Here is a 20785-nt window from a genome sequence, read left to right as displayed (position 1 = left end):
ATATAATTTATACTCTTTCAAATTATCTAAAAAGACTACTTTATCCACTGAATAATAAAGTTCATTTTGTTCTACAAAAATATGGTCTACCAATCCCGAAAACACGGGGAAAGTAAGCCTTATAGATTACAAAACGAATCATTCAAATCGAGTTGGAAGATTGATCGGAGACCACAAATATTCAGTGCGGAAACCTGACCACCGCTACTGGAAGCGTTATGACCTTCTCTGATGGCGATCAAATTCAGACCCTTATTGAGTCTACACCCATATTCTTCTGTCTAAGTTAATAGATTTTTGCTTATGGTTTACATTTCACGTTTTATAATTTAAAATATACTGTATTATTAGAACATTCTTGTACATATTAGTTTGTAGCTAGAAATGATATCAATCAAGATTATAATCTTATTAATATTATAAACGCCATAGCTTGTGAGTATGGATGGATGTTTGTTACTCTTTCACGCAAAATCTACTCAACAGATTTTGATGAAACTTTACAGTAATATAGCTTATACATCAGAATAACATATGGCGCGGGCACAGCTAGTTGTAAATAATTATAATCAAGTTTTTTTATCTATCTAATATTAAGGTACTAAAATAGCAAAAATTTGTATTTTTTTTAATATTCAGCACCATTTTCTGATTAAGGCACACGTATTGATATATTTTAGAATTATTATAATTATTTTTTCAATGACAAAGGATCAGTGATATAAATTTGAAGTATTTTCATTCGTTCATTGTTCAAATATGAGTTAAGACATAATGTGACAAATATATTAAAAAGAATTTTAGGATATTTCATAAATATTAGAATTTGCAAATTCTGTCGTCATATTTTTATTTTAATTTGAAAATAAATTCGAATTAACTGAATGATCATTTGATAATTTTATTTAAATAGAATATAATTAATTTTTAAACCACTCGACCGACTGTAACATCTATCATTAAACGTTTTCTACTAATATTACTAAATATTTGTATATAGCAACACTTAAATATAAATTAAAAAGTTAGGTCGCCACACCTCTCAAAAAGTAATTAAAAATCGAATTAGGTGTTGCCATCTAAAGCTAACGGCTTCCTGTTCATGTTACGCACACTTAAGTAACTATGTTGTCATAAGTCTATTTAGTAAACTACTATTGAAAACTACTGTATGCATAGATATCTAAAAACAAGAATACGTAATTCTGATTAATATAGTCAAGTAACTTGTATATAAAGTGCTTACAAAATTATCTGCTATCTCTGCTATAGAGCATTCACATACCTAAAACAATTATTAATTAAAAACAAAACATTTTTGGCTTTGAAAGCCTTAGTGGATTACCAAAATTGTATAATTATTTAATTCATTTGTGTATTAAAATAAATGAAATAAAAATACCTTTATATCAAAATTACATTGAAGTAATTTAAAAAATATATATATAATTTAGGCACTAAGGTAGTTCATTGACCCTATAGAAGTATACCGTTACTGAAAGGTACCAACAGCCGTTTTTAGGTCATTACGGAATATTACATATTTTTGCATGACATGCCCTATAGAGGGAAATGCAGATAATTTGGCTATACTTTTATGTTTGTCTAATAGCCTTAAATTGCATTTCGTACATGCAACCTCTTCTAACTCTTTACTGGCACCATAAGTCGAAACGAGAAAAATGTAGGTTTCGTTTAATTTAAATTATTATTTAGATAAATTAGCTATTTTAATCAGAATTCTGTCATATCTTGTTCTTAGGATTTCATCATGGGTAAATCTGGCAACACTGTAGGAATTTTACATTACAGTGTTGCCGTGGTAGAATTCTACTTTTTTAGTAGTTTTTCTTCTTCCGGATTGGTGTGGTTCTTGTCTGTTGTTTTGAATGTGGCATTTGTGTGCGGGCTGGCAGAAGCTGGTAGGAACTAGAAGAAAAAAAAAAAATTTTAATGCCTCGAAAAACCTCAGCGGTTCAACATACTTCTTTATTTTACAAGTGTGTGTGTGTGCCGAAGTGTCGATACACAAAATTTAAGAAAATTGCATTAATAAGTCTACGTTAGAATACACGGTTCAATACACACAAAATACAAATATTTTAATTAAAAGTGTATTATTCGAATACCTTCTTTCAGTGAGTCAATAAGACAAGTAATATGTTTGACCAAAAACTTGCATAAATATCAGAATACAAACCTAATATCTGGTTTTAGGCACTTCCAAATTCTAGCAGCATGTAAAGGTAAATAATCATCATTAGATATCTATACCAGCATTATAATGAGGGCGGACTTTGACGACAGTTAACTCCACATGCTAGAAACTAAGTGTTATCGGACAACACGCTAGAAACTAAGTGGTATCGGACAACACGCTAGAAACTAAGTGGTATCGGACAACACGCTAGAAACTAAGTGGTATCGGACAACACGCTAGAAACTAAGTGGTATCGGACAACACGCTAGAAACTAAGTGGTATCGGACAACACGCTAGAAACTAAGTGGTATCGGACAACACGCTAGAAACTAAGTGGTATCGGACAACACGCTAGAAACTAAGTGGTATCGGACAACACGCTAGAAACTAAGTGGTATCGGACAACACGCTAGAAACTAAGTGTTATCGGACAACACGCTAGAAACTAAGTGGTATCGGACAACACGCTAGAAACTAAGTGGTATCGGACAACACGCTAGAAACTAAGTGGTATCGGACAACACGCTAGAAACTAAGTGGTATCGGACAACACGCTAGAAACTAAGTGGTATCGGACAACACGCTAGAAACTAAGTGGTATCGGACAACACGCTAGAAACTAAGTGGTATCGGACAACACGCTAGAAACTAAGTGGTATCGGACAACACGCTAGAAACTAAGTGGTATCGGACAACACGCTAGAAACTAAGTGGTATCGGACAGTTCGGTTTCAGAGGAACTTCCTCCTGCGTGTGGAATGAACTACCTGCCGAGGTTTTAGACTAGAAACTAAACGAAGTCCACTGTACGACAGTGGACTTGGTTTTATACTATACACGCTTAAATCTTTTATACTACGCAACGGATTTTAACGTAGTTTCCTAGCAATAGATAGACAGATAATAATTAGAGTGACTCAGGGATGAGTTGATTAGTATACAATAAAGAATAAGAAAAAAGGAAGAAATTAAAAAAAACTGGCATAGTAGTGTGTATTTTAATTCGTAAAAGTTAAAAATTTGTTTACCTGTCGCGGCGGCTTCTCAGGCTCCCTGATGTCCTCCAGGCGGTCGCCTTCGCTCAACAACTGAAATCACAAATATTTTCTTATTCTGTATCCAGAATGGCATAGGGCAAACATCCTATCTGATGAGAAGTCGTAACCGTCCTCATCCTTTGGAAAGTATACACTATGTCCTGAGGAGATAAAAACCATCGCTCCCAAGAATATCCTTCCATTCTTGTCCCTGATAGGTCTAGGTAGCGAACTGTGAAAAAAGAGTCAGCAGTCTTAGCAGGTGCTATATGGTCAGGTGACCATAGTCCATAACCCTTAAAAAACACAATTTTACCTTATCAACTTCGGTGTTAAAGTCAACCGTACCTTATCAACTTCAGGCTCAATCTGCTCGTTGGTGCCTCCTTTGTTGAGAGCGCCCTTCTCCATCAGCGTAGCACGCTTGGCAGCCAAATACATAGTCCTGAAATTGTTAATTTTAAAACATTCATAAATCACCATATCAATTTCAGTAATTTTTACAGCCACCCAAAACAGTTCATCATATTTTTCATTAAATTTCGTATTTTAATTAGGGGTTTGGCATATGGGTTGCCGAAGATTGCATGCTCATTCTCGTAACTCTGAAAAAAGCTTAAGAGAAGCACAAAACAGTTGATCACATTTTAATAGTTAAAATTTCGTGTTTTAATTAGTTGTTCGACATATATGCTGCCAGGGTAGCAGAATTGCTCGCGCATTTCCGTAACTCTGACAAAAGGATAAGAGAAGGAACACTGAGGGTTTTCGCCGGTGTAAGAGTCCGGCAGTACCCGGTCTACTTCCCACGGGCGATCGGCTCTCCATGAGAATACTCACCAAGTAAAGAAAAGGATAGAAATGGATTAGTTTAGAAACCTTTTAATTTGTTTTCAATGGCCTTCAAATAGAAACCTGTTTTTTTATGTTAGTTATTGAAAACTGGTATATCACAAAACATAAGACCCTTCCCAGAACGTTGTCAGACGAGTGAGAAGCATCATTCTATTCTATTCTTATCTACACATATAAATAAAATTGGAGTGTCTGTTTGTGATATTGAAATAACTGTTTCTTACTACATTCATATGAATGTAAATACGGTACATACAACCAAAATAACATTTTACAATTTTTGTCTGTCTGTTTGTTCCGGTTAATCTCTGAAATGGCTGGACCGATTTTGACGGAACTTTTATTGGCAGGTAGCTGATGTAATAAGAAGTAACTTAGGCTAGTTTTATTTTACAAAAATTCTCTAATTAACTTTTTTGTAAAATTCCACACGGACGAAGTCGCGGGTACAGCTAATTCATATATATAATCGTGTATATAACTTACCGCTTTATAGTGAGGTAGTATAACTCCGCGATGGCCTTCACAGAGTAATCAGGCACGAACGAGTGTCGCAACATTGAGTCCATGTTCAAGTTCTGTAACGAACCCAGCGTAGAGGGCGCCGGCGTTTCCGCTGAAGAGCGGAAATAAAACATTTTTATAAAAATAAATAATTCAAAATATAATAATGACAACCCTGGATAATTCACATAGCGCCATCTGGTTCTAAGTTAAGTAGAGCTTGTGTTATGGGTACTAGACAAATAGAAATACTTGAATACATCATTTTTAGTGCTAGCAATGGGGTTACCATTGCTAGCACTATGTTAGGTCGACGTCCATACCAAGGAGGAACCCTCCTGGAAACTATCGTGATAAAATCTTAGTGAATTTGTTACGATGGACTAACTGACCTGACCTGTCCAGACCTCCATTGCGAACCATTACGAACACCCCATCGTCTGAAGGATCACTCTGACTGAAGGACACCCCCCACCCCTATTAAAAAAGGGAGGAAAGGGAAGAATGCACACATCACCTTTGTCACCACTCTGGCGGGGAAACGATCTTTCGAAGGTTTTTTCACCAGGATAAAAGAAGCGGTGATGCCTATATTTCGCTCTCTATATTTGAATCCATTGTCCTCCATTAGGAATCCCACACACCACCTCGTCACTACTCTAGCTGAAGGACGATTTCTTTCCCGCCCTATGAAGAATCCCACACATCACCCTTGTTACCACTTTTGCGGGGGAACGGTCTTTCGAAGGTTTTTCCCCCAGCATGAAAAAAAGCGGTGATGTCCATATTTCGCTCTCTATATCTAAATCCACTACGATTTATTAAGAATCCCACACATCACCCTTGTTACTACTCTGGCGGGAGGACGGCTTTTTCCTCCTATTAAAAAATGAAGGAAAGGGCGATCCTACCGCCGTGTCTGGGATAATTGGTTTGTTATCGACCTTTCCATTACTGGATATATTTCGCTCTCTATGTTTGAATCCATTGCGATCTATTAAGAATCCTACACATCACCCTTGTCGCCACTCTGGTGGGACAGCGGTCTTTCGAAGTTTTTTCCCCAGGATAAAAAAGAAGAATGTGAAGAATTCCACACATCACCCTTGTTACCATTTTTGCGGGGGAACGGTCTTTCGAAGGTTTTTTCCCCCAGCATGAAAAAAAAGCGGTGATGCCCACATTTCCCTCTCTATATTTGAATCCATTGCCATCCATCAAGAATCTCACACACACCCTCGTCACTACTTTGGCGTAAGAACGGTCTTTCGAAGTTTTTTCTTACTATTAAAAAACGGAGAAAAGGGGGCCTACCACCATATCTTGGATAAGTTTTGTTATCGACATTTTCATTACTAGCTACTTAGAAATATATTTTTCTTCACCATGAAGAATCGAAACTTACCAAGTCCCACATTCTGCGTGAGCGCTTGCACGCCGAAGTACGTGAAGGGTCCAGCTTCGAAGACGAGGTTCTCCCGACCGACCGTCACCTCCACGCGGCCCTCCAGGATCAGCACGAAGTAGTCCACCTAAACAATAGCATAATAACTCAAGACAATTCACACAGCGCCATCTAGACTAGACAACTGATAGTACTGAAATGCATTTTTTTGTAAATCCTTACTAATATTTTAAATGCGAAAGTAACTCTTGTCTGTCTCGCTTTCACGCCAAAACTACTGAACCAATTTAAATGAAATTTGGTACACAGATAGCCTAGACCCTGAAAAAGGGTTGAAAGGGGAGATAAAAGGTTGTACGAAAATATCGTAAAACCAGAAGCTTGAAACTTATTTTTTAGGCTGTTGATTAAATTTAAATAAATAAGACATCCAAAGTTTGTAAAAATTTTACCCTTAAGACCTCTAAATTCTTATTAATTCTAATATAGTACAGTCTAAAGTTCTAAGTTCTAAATCAAATCAATTCAAAATATCTTTATTCATGTAGGTCTATTACAGACTCTTATATGTCAAATATACCGTCAGTTCGTAGTGCATTCGAGCTGGGGAAAACTTAAAAGAAACTCAGCTCTTATTCTTTTCAATTGTGCTTGTAGATGTTTAAAAAAAATACAGATACATTTTTTAATTCAAGAGTGACCACGAGCCTTTACTAGAGCAATCTTGTCAAAAGGAAACGGTAGACCATTTCCTTTAGCCATTGTTAATCAGTGGCCGTAACCCGAACAGACCAGTCCCTACAAGCAGCACTCGTTCACGAGTATGACGAATGAGGCAGCCATCATTGCACTCAACTCACCGGCTTTCCCTCTTGAAAGACGAAGCGTTTCGGGTCATTCTTGTCCTCGTCACCTCGCAGCTTGATGTGCTGGATCACGTCCTGTTTCAGCAACCGGCGGAGTACCGTCTCGGAGATCAGCTCGGGCCGGAACGGGTCCACGCCTGATGATGTGCAGACAGTAGTGATTACCATCCAGTGAAATTATAGGAAATTATATTATGACATTGTAGTCCCGAGGAATAGCAATGCATATCTGTGGTACTGTTCATTTACCGTTACCACTTACCATCAGATCTCTCATAAGCTTATTTGTCATTATAATTACATAATAAATACAGAAACGAAGTAGTAAAGCAGCGAAACTAATTTAAAAGTACCAGGACAATATGAATTTATAGACAGTTTCATGAGAGATATGAACTGCGTAATTATATTGTACGGAGACAAAACCGTAGAACACACGTGTGTTATATGATGATATCTGTAGTGCTGTTCATTTGTATAGGCGACGGTTGCCACTTATCATCAATCGGCTTATTTACCATATTTATTACATAAAATATATATAAACAGTAGTAAAGAAGCGAATCTACATTTAGAAGTACCAGGACTATATGAATTTATAGGCAGTTTGAGGAGTGAGATATGGACAGTGAAATTACAGTGTATGGAGACTTGGCATTGCAGTACTACAGAAAATCAACGCGTGAAGGATATGTCATATTATAACGTAATGTCCTTAGTGCTGTTCAAATACTGACTGTTACCACTTACCATCAGGTTTAAGCTTATATGCCATCATAATTACGTTAAAAATATATAAATCACGTAGTAAAGTGAATCTACATTAGAAGTACCAGGAGAACATGAATTTATAGACAATTTGCAGAGTTAGAAATGGACAATGAATCCACTGAATACGGAGGGACATCATGGTTTTTCGGAATGGCAGCAACGAAATTTGCTGTTCATATAGGCGACTGTTGCCACTTATCATCATCATCATCGCCCATTATTATTTACATATATAAATATATATATAAACTATAATCAAAATGATAAACAAGAAGCGAAACTACATTAAAAGTACCAGGACAACATAAATTTATAGACAGTTCCATGAGTGATATCACATGATGACGTAATTTTCGTAGTGGTGTTCATGTACATAGGCGACGGTTACCACTTACCATCCGATCGTGCATCAGCTAACAGTGACACAAAAGTCCTTTTTAAAAGTCGGTTATAGACAACGATCATATCAGACCAACAAAACGGTGAAGACTCACTGGTGTTGAGGAACTGGAAGGTGGCCAGCACCAGCTGCGGCGACACGTGAACACGCTGCTGATGGTGGTGGCTGGCGAACGCGCCCAGGTCCTGGAACTTGTTCAGTGGTCGCGCCAGACGCTTCTTGGTACGGTTGTCACCTGTCAATATAAATTTTATTTAATATATGTATTTAAATAATATTATAAACGCTAAAGTTTGTAAGTATGGATGTTTATTACTCTTTTACTCAAAAATTACAGAACAGTTTTTGATAAAACTTTACAGTAATATATCTTATAACATTAGAATAACATTTAAGGTATAAATTTCACGCGGGTAAAACCGCGAGCACAGTTAGTCAAGAATAGAAAATAAATATACAGACAGTTTGCAGAGTTAGATATGGACAGTGAATCCACTGAGTACGGAGGCACATCATGGTTTTTCAAAATGGCAGCAACGAAAGTTGCTGTTCATATAGGCGACTGTTGCCACTTACCATCATCATCATCATCGCCCATCAGTTTATTTACCATTACAATTAATTACATAAACTATAATCAAAATGATAAACAAGAAGCGAAATTAAATTGAAAGTACCAGGACAACAGAATTTATAGATAGTTTGGAGGATTACATATGTACATAGTCTATATCTATACATATAAATAAAATTGGGAGTGTCTGTTTGTAATATTGAAATAACTGTTTTTTACTACATGCATATGAATATGAATATGGTACATACACCAAAATAACACTTTACAATTCTTGTCTGTCTGTTCTGGCTAATCTTTGAAATGGCTGGACCGATTTTGACGTGAATTTTATTGGCAGGTAACTGATGTTAAAAGGAGTAACTTAGGCTGCTGCTGCTTTTATTTTAGAAAAATGAAATTTTAATTCGACGCGGTCGTAGTCGCGTGTACAGTTAGTTATAATTTGTCAATGGTTGTGTACTCACTGATGACGTCAGACTCGTCGACGATCTCCGCCTGTATCATCTCCTCGATGACGTCCTCGAGCGTGACGAGACCCACCGTCTCGTAGACGGGATCGCCGTCGCCTTCCTCGATGCGTTGCACGAACGCCATATGGCCTTTGTGACCTGACGAAAGCCAATAAATATATCTATATAATAATAAATAAATCTATACATATATATATATCGTCGGTTAAATAGAAAAATGGCAATAATAAAAATGTACATTTTATACAAGCAAGCAATTTAAAGTTTTTTTTTCTTAAATTTATTGAAATTATTTTTCCCTTAAGTTTTAAATTTACACAGAAGTATTGTATATCATTTTTAATTTAATTGACTTATAAAAGGTTATAAAAGGAGGCACTACTAGCTTCAAATTTTGAAAATGTCATTTTTAAAATTAGAAGCTAAAAATGAGTTGCTGTTCATTAGTCTCGCTAAAACTCGAGAACGGCTGAACCGATTTGGCTAATTTTAGTATTAAAATATTCGTAAGTCCAGGGAAGGTTTATTCGGTGATAAAATACGAAGAAATTTCATGGAGAATAGTAAAAACAACAATTTTATTTTCCCATTATTTTACAAAAGAGGGCCATTCGATATTTATGCGTAATTACACATCAAAACTCATTGCGAGATTTTAAGGCGGAATCAAATATACTCACCGTTGCTTCTAAATAATAAATAACCCTGAAAATTAACATCATGCGCCAACTAGTCCCATAAGCAGAGCTTGTGTTATGTGATTGCACTGATATAAACACTAGATACTTTTTTTGTAAATAATAATAAAAACCCTGATTTTAACACAGTCCATCTAGTCCCACGCTAAAGTTAGAGCTTGTTTTATGGCAATTGCGTAAGGATTTAAACATTAGATACTTTTTTTGGTAAATAATAATAAATCTCAGGACAATTCACACAGCGCCATCTAGATCCAAGTTAAGCTAACTAAAGCTTTTGTTATGGGTACTAGACATCTTATATAAAAACTTAAGATTTTTTTGTAAATAAATACATAATATACATAGAAAACACCCGCACAACAAACAATCATACTCATGAATACAAATGTTTGTACCCTGCGAGGAATCGAACCCGCGACCATATGAAGTAAACTGGTGCGTTTAACCGCTAGACCACCGAGGCGGTAATTTTAATCACATCAAATTTATGTATTACTCATTCAATATTAATAAACGGATGCGAACAAATTGTACTCTTGCCAAATCTGCCAGACAGTGAAATATTTGAGTTGAAGGGCACCCAACGTGAATCATTCAAGGCATGATAATGGTATGGTGCACTCCCCTGCGGGACACCAGTGTATGATGATAAGATGAGAATGAGATCAGGTCAGTTAGCCCATCGTGACAAATTTACTGGAAGTTTATCACGATGGTTTCCAGGGGGGACGGCGTGGAGGTCAACCTGACATGTTACATTTGTTGATTAATAACTACGGGTATTAATAAATGTATGTAATATTTATTTTACTTATTTAAAGTATATATATCTATCACAATTCCACTTATTAAAAGACACAACTGGCACGTTCCGTTGGTTACCAGAATGCCGTGGCTATAAAAACTTTTTTTTTGTAAATAAATACATTGCTATACATAGAAAACACCCGCACAACAAACAATATACTCAGATGAATACAAATGTTTGTAGCGGCTGAAGGCCAATCGAACCTGACGGATACGACTTTATGAGGGCACCACTAGGTGCGTTTAACCTCGGCCAGAGGTCGGTAATTTTATCACATCAAATTTATGTATTACTCATTCAATATTAATAAACGGATGCGAACAAATTGTACTCTTTTATACCAAATCTGCCAGGCGTGGGGATGTTATCGAATTCAGTAATAATCAAAGTACCTCCGTGAAATAAATTAAAAAAATGTATGCCTTTGCAATGTCGGATGCAGAGAATCATGTATGATGATTTAATGAGAACTGGTATTCTTCCGTTGCCTTGTATGTATATATTTGATATCTGCAAGTTTATGAAACAACATCCGGGGGGACTTGTTTAGCACACATGATCAGATAAAAGACTGATTCAATCACAGAGAAGAAATAAAATATTGGTAAAATTTAATTTTACGCTATTTAAAGGATATATATCTATCACAAAAAATCTTTAATAAATTACCAACTGGACTTGAGAAAAATGCCCCTAAATAAATTAAAAAATCGATTATATTACTATTGCTGTTGACAAGTGTTTTTATGACATCAAAGAATATTTATCTGATGATTGTTGACTTTTTTTTTTTTTTTTATTACTATATAATTAGAACCTGGCTCAGACATTAATTTTAAATTATAATATTATAAATTATTCCATTTTAATATACCCAAAATTTGCATCGATCGTAAATTGGGGCAATTAAACAGGCTCACAATAATATTATTATACCAAGGACATATTATAATATCTAATAATAATCAAATAAATAAAATAAATTTCCTTTTTTCAATGTTTTAAATTATCTATTTTTTCGCCAATAATGACTTGAACCCTAACACATTGCAATGGAGAAATGTGAATCATTAGAACGGCCTATATACATGATGGGACTAAGGATACCACGTTATCACGTCATGATATCGTTTGTGTATTGTCATTTCGGAGGTTGATGATATCATGCCACTTATTTTTGTATGTTACAGAGCAAGCTGCTTGTTGAGCTGAAGAGGAAACGTCACTTAACACCCTATATAGTTGTAGCCCACTCATGCATAAACGAAATATCTCCTTTGGAAAGTTTACACTCTTTCCCGAGGAGAAAAAAACCACCGCTCCTAAGAATATCCTTGTCCTTGTCGTGTTGTTGCTCAATTCTTGTCCCTGACGGGTCTAGGTAGTGAACTAGCGAAAAGGGCGAGCACAAGAGATCTATATAGGTCGCAGTGCTACAGGTCTTAGCACCTGACTATAGCACATTCCTTCCCTCTTATTACTACATTCCTATCCTTACATCTTACTATTTCTTATTCCCTCTAAAAAACGCTGTTTGGCGGCTGAAGTAGGTGAAACTAAGGTACACATGCAGACGAGTTTTTACAATTTTTCTTCGTCTGGATCAACAATTGCCACACTTAATATTGTATAAACAAATAAATAAAATAGTTACCTTCCTTGACCTGCTTCAGCATCACGTCGAGGGTGACATCCTCAAAAACAAAGGTGCAAGGGTTCTGATAGTACTAGCAGAGCGTACGCAGGGGAGTGATGTCGTCGGGGTCAATGAACGATAGGTACTTGATCATCATTACATAGTATAAAACAAAGGCGCTGTCGCTGTCCGTCCCTATGTATGTTTAAATCTTTAAAACTACACAACGGATTTTGTAGCGGTTTTTTTAAATAGATAAGTGACTCAAGGGGATGGTTTATATATATAACACATGTACACCCGTGCGAAGCCGGGCCGGTGGCTAGTATTGTATAAATAATTAACAGGTACCTTCTTTGAACTGCTTCAGCATCACGTCCAGGGTGACATCCTCGAAGACAAAGTTACAAGGGTTCTGGTAGTACTGGCAGAGTGTTCGCAGGGGAGTATTGTCGTCGGGGTCAACAAACGCCAGGTCCTTGATGAACAGCACCGTGATGATGTTTCCGCGGGTGCCCTCGTACACTGGTATTCGGGAATAACCTGTAGGAACAAGTCTCATATTATTCTCTTTGTAAAGTACTACAATCATCATCTGCTTCTTCTTTCTTCTTCTTATCTCCTTTATTTGTGTAATATGTTTTTCTCTTCCATTACTCCCTTTCTTACCATCTTTCACACAGTCCGTCCATCTCTTTTTCGGTTTTCTCTGCCCTTATTACCATCCACATTCACTTGTGTTGTTATAGTGTAATTATTTATTAAAAATAACATTTATTCAAAAGAGCAACACACAAGTTTCTTGCTCATTCTTCTTGTGATGAGTCTGATTTCCGAATGAGTGGTGGAATAAAAAAATATGACTATTCAAAAGTGTTTGTATTGAGTTTATTTGAATAAAGATTATTTCTATTTCTATCACTTACCAGATTTCACGATATCAGTCATGGTCTCAAAATCTAGAACGCTATTGATCGGCAGCATGAAGCAGTCACTCAATTTGGTCATCACATCCCTGACCGTCTTCTTGCGAAGGTCGAGGGCTCCAGAGATGATGTTGACTTCTTCCTTGTCTAAATCATTGACATGGTTTGTTACCTAAAAACAATTAAATAAGATAAGAATTTACAAATTAAAAACAACTCAATTAAAGACAGCCTCGGTGGTCTAGCGGTTATACCGTTTTACTTCCGATGGTCGAGAGTTCGATTTATAGTGTTATAAAGTGTAATAATTTGTATTCATGAGTATGATTTAATCGATCTGGATGCTTTCTAACATAGATTATTGTGAGACGTTATGGCCGCTGTGTACTTTATTCAGGGTTATTTATGTATTAAAAAATAACATAAATTTACATTATTATCGTCTGTTCGGGTTACGACCACTGATTACACTATTTGCTTTTGACCTAAATTGCAATAGCATATGCTTGTGGTCACTCGCATCATTGCCTTGCCTTTATCCCATTATTTGGGGTCGGCGCAGTATGGTCATTCTCTTCCACTGCTCTCTATCAGTCGTCATATCTAAACATACTCTTCTTTTATTCGTATCATCTTTCACACAATCCATCCATCTTTTCTTAGGGCGTCCCCTCCCTTTAGATCCTGGTGGTCACTCTATTCTCCCAAATTTGATTTTAAAAATGAATCTGTATTATTCTAAACTATGTTTGAAAAGAATACCGAGCTGAGTTTCTTGTCAGTTCTTCTCAGCTCAATATCATTCCAAACTGACGGTAGATTTGACATATCGTAAGAGTCTGTAATGTAATGTGGTGCACCCGTCTGCGCTATTGGTTTACGCTGGCGGGGCACCAGTGGAGGACAAGATGAGTATGAGGTCAGGTCAGTTAGCCCACCGTGGTAAATTCACCATGAATTTATTGCAATGGTTTCCAGGGGGAACCACGTGGATGTCAACCTGACATGGTACATGGTGGTTATTTGTCCACATTAGTAGCAATCCCCTCCCCCCCACGAGGATGTCGCATGATAAAGTGATATCCATAGTGCTGTTCATGTATATAGGCGACGGTTACCACTTACCATCAGGCGGGCCGTCAGCTTGTTTGGTATTACAATGACAAAAAATATAGTAAATAAGCGAAGTTACATTAAAAATACCAGGAGAACATGAATTTATAGACGGTTTGTTGAGAGATAGTGAAATTACATTGTACAACGTATTAAGGATAATACGAAAGTATGATAACGTGATGTCCGTAGCACTGTTCCTGTACATATATAGGCGACTGTTACCACTTACCAACTACGAGAGTCATATGATATCGTGATGTCCGTAGTGCTGTCGGTTACCACTTACCATCAGGCGGAACATCTTGTTTGGTATTACAATAACAAAAAAAAGTAAAAAACAAGCGAAACTACATTAAAAGTACCAGGAGAACATGAATTTATAGGCAGTTTGTTGAGATATGGCCAGTGAAATTACTGCGTATTACGTATTAAGGATACTACAGCCGTCATATGATAACGTGATGTCCGTAGTGCTGTCGGTTACCACTTACCATCAGGCGGAACATCAGCTTGTTTGTTGTTATTACAATTACAGAAAAAGTAGCAAACAAGCGAAACTACATTAAAAGTACCAGGAGAACATGAATTTATAGAAGGTTTGTTGAGAGATATGGTCAGTAAAATTACAGTGTATTACGTATTCAGGATACTACAGCCGTCACATGATAACGTGATGTCCGTAGTGCTGTTCATGTATATAGGCGACAGTTACCACTTACCATCAGGTGGGCCGTCAGTGTGTTTGCAATTTCAATTATATTAGAAAGAACTTAGGATCTTATTTACCTTGACAAGTTCCTTCAGCCGCTCCCTGTTGTAGTGTGTGCCGATTTCCTCACCCAGGAAGTAGTCGAGGAGCTTGCTGGTGGGCCAGGCGAGGGGGGCGCATATACCCATTACAATCTATAAATATATAAATATTTATTTTCAAGATGTATTTTTAATAAGTTTAATATTTAAATAAATTAATAAAAAATATTAAATAAAATAAAGAGGTAATGAGCCCTACGTTTACGGGTTCGATTCCTCACACAGTGCAATCATTCATGAGTATGGTTGTTTTTATCGGCCTGGGTGTTTTCTATGTATATTGTGTATATATTTAAAAAGAAAACCAAGTCATATATATATATCAGTTATCTAGCAACCATAACACAAGCTCTGCTTAACGTAAGACTAGTGTTATTGGTCAAGAGTTATAATAGTCTAGTACCCATAACACAAGCTCTAACTTTAGACTGGTGTCCATAAGGCATAAAGGCTAAAATGTCCTACATGAATAAATTATTTGTGACTAGATTCATTATTATGATTTTATATATGTTAAATTGTACAGTTTTATTAAAAAAAATCTATTTATTTAAAAAGAAAACTTAGTTATATGTATCATTTATCTATTACTCATAACACAAGCTCTACTTAACTTAAAACTAGTGTTAATTGTCCAAGTATTATTAAGAAAATAGTACAAAATGTAAATAAATAGCCTACCTTCATTATCCAAATACTCTTAGCACCAATCAGCAGCCCGTGTCTCGCGCAGATCGCTTGCGGTGTAATCTCCGCTATAAACACAATAGCCAGAGTCGAACCTATGACAGCTACTAATCCAGACGTCAGATCATCCAGGATGACCGTGAATGTGCTGTTCACAGCCACGTTGCTCAGCAAAATGGTACATAGCAGGTAATTCCCTTGTGCTCTGACAGGCATAATAGCTCGAGCGTATTTCCTTTCCTTTTCCGTGCCTGTATTCGCTATGATTTTCAATTCTGTTCGATCTAGCGCCATCAGTCCGAGATTCAGACCAGAGAATAGGGATGCCAGCATCAATAATATAATTATAAGGATTATAGAAGCCCATAGAGGTAAAAGTTTGTTGTGTGTTGCCAGTATTTTCCATTTCTCGTCTCCTTGGTGTATGAAATCGTCGCTGTTCAAATGTTTAGCGCATATGTAGAATTTGTAATCGTCTAGTGGTGCCGGTGCGGTTAATTCTAGTAATGCGGAATCGTTATCCACGTATTTTACCTGGAATTATAAAAGAAGCGGTTAGTCGCCGAATAAAGGTGTTGATCATGAGGTTTTATTAAAAAATCTAATTAACTAGCTGATCTGGCAATTTTTTTTTTGTAATTACATACTTATCTGTTTATATCAGTTGTCTAGTATATATATATATACATACATAAATAAAAACATATAAATAAAATTTAAGTGTCTGTAATATTGGAATAACCGTTTTTTCCTACATGCATATGAATGTAATACGGTATACACATACACCAAAATATTTTTTTTACAATTTTTGTCTGTATATCTTTTTGTTCCGGCTATATATATAAATGGCTATAAAGTCCGTCAAAGGTGGACGCCTGAAGTACCAGGGGTGTCATTATAAAGCTGCCGACCCTTAAGAAACCTTAATATACCCTTCTTGAAAATATCTTTACATATTATAAAATGAAATCACTTCCGTTGTCTGTTCGCTTAGAACTTTTAAACTATGCAACGGATTTTAATGCAGTTTTAGCAATAGTGATTGGAAACTTTATAGGTATAATATATATGCGAAGCCGGGGCGGATAACTAGTTATTAATAAAGACTTATAAATACAAACCTGATATTCCCCATTCAACAAGTTGTGACACGACGACCCATACTTCTGGGCTCTGTGTGTGAAAGAGAACACTGTATCGTTGTTGAATCCTTCTCCAAACAATCTCAAAGTGAACGTGGTCGCCGTCAGCACGCTGGGTATCATACCATCCACAATATGCGGCTCTTTCTCCGACTCTTCAACCCTTAAACCCATCACCTTAACCCCACCAACTATATTCACGTTAGCTTTAACAGTTGCATTATCTGTACTATTGTCTTTAGCAACGTTATCCTCAATTTCTCGTTTTATTCTAGAATATTCGAGATCATTCGAGATGTATCTATCAAGTTCTATGTTAGGTAGGTATGAGAACGTTTCGATGCTGAGGCTGTCTGCTTCGGCACCTTCATTCACGACAGTATCGTTGTCTAGTTCTTTCTGTTCTTCTATTGTGTTGCTGAATTCTTCTATCTGTTGATTGGCAGGTGTGTCTTCGTCACTAGCCTCATTTTCTGTTGATCTGTAACAAATAATCAAATCAAATTAAAATATATTTATTCATGTAGATCTATGACATCTTAATCCCCCGTCCAATTCAAATGGGGATCGAAATTACGTCGGCCTGAGCCAAGGTTGGAAACCCTAGCGGTGCCCAGACTAAAGTGGTATCCATCAGACGGGAGATGGCATTTAGCAGCTACCTTTGGTTTGGAGTGCCATCTGCACTCGCCCCCTATCGTCCGGTGAAGCTGTAAAGGCCAGCTGCGGTCAACAAAATTAGAGTATTCCGAAAAAAGGAACAAACGAGCTAAGAATTACTGACAAGCGGTAAGATCACCTCCGATTATGTATTGTGGACTCTTAAAATAATAATAACAATCTCAGGACAATGCATACAGCGCCATCTAGACCCAAGTTAAGCTAGCTAAAGCTTATCTTATGGGTACTAGATAACTGATACAAATACATAGATATATATTTTTTTCGTAAATACATATTATACATAGAAAACACCCAGAGAATCATAATTATGAATACAAATGTTAGTGGCCTGCAAGAAATCGAACCTCAAAGCCGAGACCATCAGAAGTAAAGCAGCGTGCTAAACCGCTAGACCACCGAGGCCGTCTGTGTACAGATAGAGTTATATTCGCATTTATAATATTAGTACGGATTATATAATTTGAATTTAAAAATGAATCTGTTATTTTGTATAAATGTACAAGCATATATAAAAGAATCAGATCTGAATTTCTTATTAGTTCTTAGCTTGAATGCACTTCGAACTGACGATAGATTTGTCATATCATACGAGTCTGTAATAAACCTGATTTATATTATTACCGCTTTCTTAATCTACAGTCGACACCTTTATCATTAAACCCACTTAAATCAAAGTGCCGTACAATCTGATCGTTTTAGACTAATCGCTGACGCACGATCTTAGATGCTTTAACTAATAGATCTGAGATCGAATCCATCGATCAATTCTCAATCTGATCAGATCGACTGTCATCGGAATATCGAAGGTTTGCGTGTGTAAGGACATATTTTAATAATCACAGCGTAGGATCTAATTAGGGTTGCCAACTTTTTTTGACAAAAAAATAAGGTAAAAAATATAAAGTATTAAGAAATAAAAGGTGTTTTTCAAATTTTATATTTTGTGTGCTTTTAGCACAAGCTAATATTTTTTTGTTATGTTTAAATGTTGCAAAGCTTGTTTGACAATCAACATTTAACATTTACATATAATTAAATAAATAAACAATTCGTTTTTAATCTTCAATTATAAACGGTTTTGTTTTTGTACAATTTCGTCGATAGTGAGTGACATCTGTGAGCTGTGACAAATGTCACAACGCACAACTGACATCTAACATTAGGTTCAGTAATTATAAATCGTTAACTACTTATAATGAGTATTCTGTTTTACGCATCACAGTAAAGGTTGAAAATAAAGTGTTTTGCATACTTTATTTGTATGTAAAAGTATAAAGTGTAATTACCACAAATAAAGTAGGATACATTAAAAGTATGGTTGGCAATCCTAGATCTAATCATTGTACTTATCTATGTCTATTTTTAACCCCGACAAAAAGGGTGTTCTAAGTTTGACGCGTTTGTAAAAATTCGTCAGCGTCAAACGTGAACACCCTTTTTGCGTCGTACTTACTTAGGTACTCTCCTTCCTAATATTATAATTGCGAAAGTAACTTTGTCTTACTGAAGTGCTTTCACATCATAATTACTGTATCATATTAGTATGATTGACAACTCTATTTTTTTTAACGTCAGGAAAATCTTCGTAGAGGGCCACCGGCTTAGGGGCCAAATGGGGACTGCCGGATTCATACCGGCCAAAAACCGGACGACTATTCCTCCTCGAACATATCGCCGTAGCCATGGGATCGCATATGGCGCATATATTCTCCAAGACCACCGACACGGTTTCCATCGAAGGGACCTTTCATCTAGGCGTGCAGGGAATGGCCTCTGCACGCCACCGCCGGACCCTAATGACACCCCTGAGGTGAGCTTCAGATCGATGGTTGGCAACCCTAGATCTATAATCATTGTACTTTATCTATGTCTATTTTTATATAAAATTAAAAATATAATGCACAGTGTATTATAATGAACGACACAAAAAGGGTGTTCTAAATTTGACGCGTTTGTAAAAAGTCGTCAGCGTCAAACTTAGAACACCCTTATATATATACACCCTATACGGATTTAAATGAAATTTGATACAAAAATAGTCTAGATCCTAATAAAGAATGTAAGGACAATTTTTAATACGATACGACGAAAAAGGTTGTAAAAGGTTGATAGAGGAGATGAAAGATTATATGGAAGTATCGACCATCACTAACAGGTGAGAAGTTTTTTCAGTTACTTAAAAAAAATGTTTATTGTCTATGGTACGTATCAAAAACAGAGTACACTATGCGTAGAGGTAAACGTCCTTTTGACGTCACGCACGACCGACGTTCCGTCATGGCTGTTGCATCATAGTCTCTGGTATTTTGTGTTCCCAAATAGACGCGTCAACTGACGACCTCAATGGTATAGCTGTTTAGCACGTGCCTTACTTTCGAAAGTCGCAGGTTCGATACTCGGACTTTACATGCGTATGATTGTATTTGTGTACCTTTTCTGTGTATATTATTTATAATATAGTATAAATTATGTATTACTAGTGCTTGCTGTATGATTCACAGAGTAATATTTTTACAAACTTTGAATGTTATTTTAATTTATATTCAATCAACAGTCTAAACTAAAAATAATAAATTTCAACCTTCTAGCTTTTAAAATGGCAATTCTTCCAAATAAACTTTTATCTTCTCTTTTAGCTCCTTTACAACCCTTTTATTCGCATTAAAAAGTAACCTATGTCCTTTCTCAGAGTTTAGAGACTCTGTGTACAAAAATTTATTTAAATCGGTTCAGTAGATTTGTCGTGAAAGCATGACAGACAGACAGTTACTTTTGCATTTATAATATTAATAAGGAATAAGAAAAAAATATGAATATTTAAAAATAGAACAGACATAAGATAACATATTTTAAAATAATATGTAAACCATTTACATTTAAATAAATGAACACTATGAACTTTAAATACTGAACGCGAGCATTCTAAATTTAAAATATTGTGTCACAATGTGTGTCAGACGTTCTTGGGGCGACTCATTGCGTGACGTCACAATGTCACAGCCCGGCGCAGACTCGCAACTATGGGTACTAGACAAATGTAATGTTGTAAATACATACACAATCTACATAGAAAACACCCAGACCGATAAAACAATTATACTCATTGTAGTGTATGTGGAAACACTAGCAGTTTATTATCTATCGTCTCGAGCCGAGCGTACACGTACCGCCGTGCGCAAGAGGGAA

At 36.2% G+C, this 20785-nt stretch overlaps 1 protein-coding gene across 1 annotated transcript; it reads right to left on the bottom strand.

Moving 5' to 3' along the window:
* Positions 1–1771: 1771 nt before the first annotated feature.
* LOC131850220 (unextended protein-like) lies at positions 1772–19453 on the bottom strand. Its single transcript, XM_059200390.1, has 14 exons — positions 19344–19453; positions 16895–17396; positions 15765–16304; positions 15060–15176; positions 13158–13329; positions 12583–12774; positions 9081–9224; positions 8134–8274; positions 6863–7005; positions 6003–6129; positions 4580–4709; positions 3587–3683; positions 3230–3289; positions 1772–1929 (listed from the first exon to the last, which is right to left on the bottom strand). Exons 1-14 carry the CDS (start codon positions 19451–19453, stop codon positions 1831–1833), a joined length of 2574 nt encoding a protein of 857 aa, XP_059056373.1. The 3' UTR covers positions 1772–1830.
* Positions 19454–20785: the final 1332 nt, after the last annotated feature.

The sequence above is a fragment of the Achroia grisella genome, unplaced genomic scaffold, assembly GCF_030625045.1.
Source record: "Achroia grisella isolate CSIRO2021 unplaced genomic scaffold, CSIRO_AGI_Agris_v1 utg719, whole genome shotgun sequence".
Lineage (NCBI taxonomy): Eukaryota > Metazoa > Arthropoda > Insecta > Lepidoptera > Pyralidae > Achroia > Achroia grisella.
This window is presented reverse-complemented; position numbering and strand designations above follow the sequence as displayed.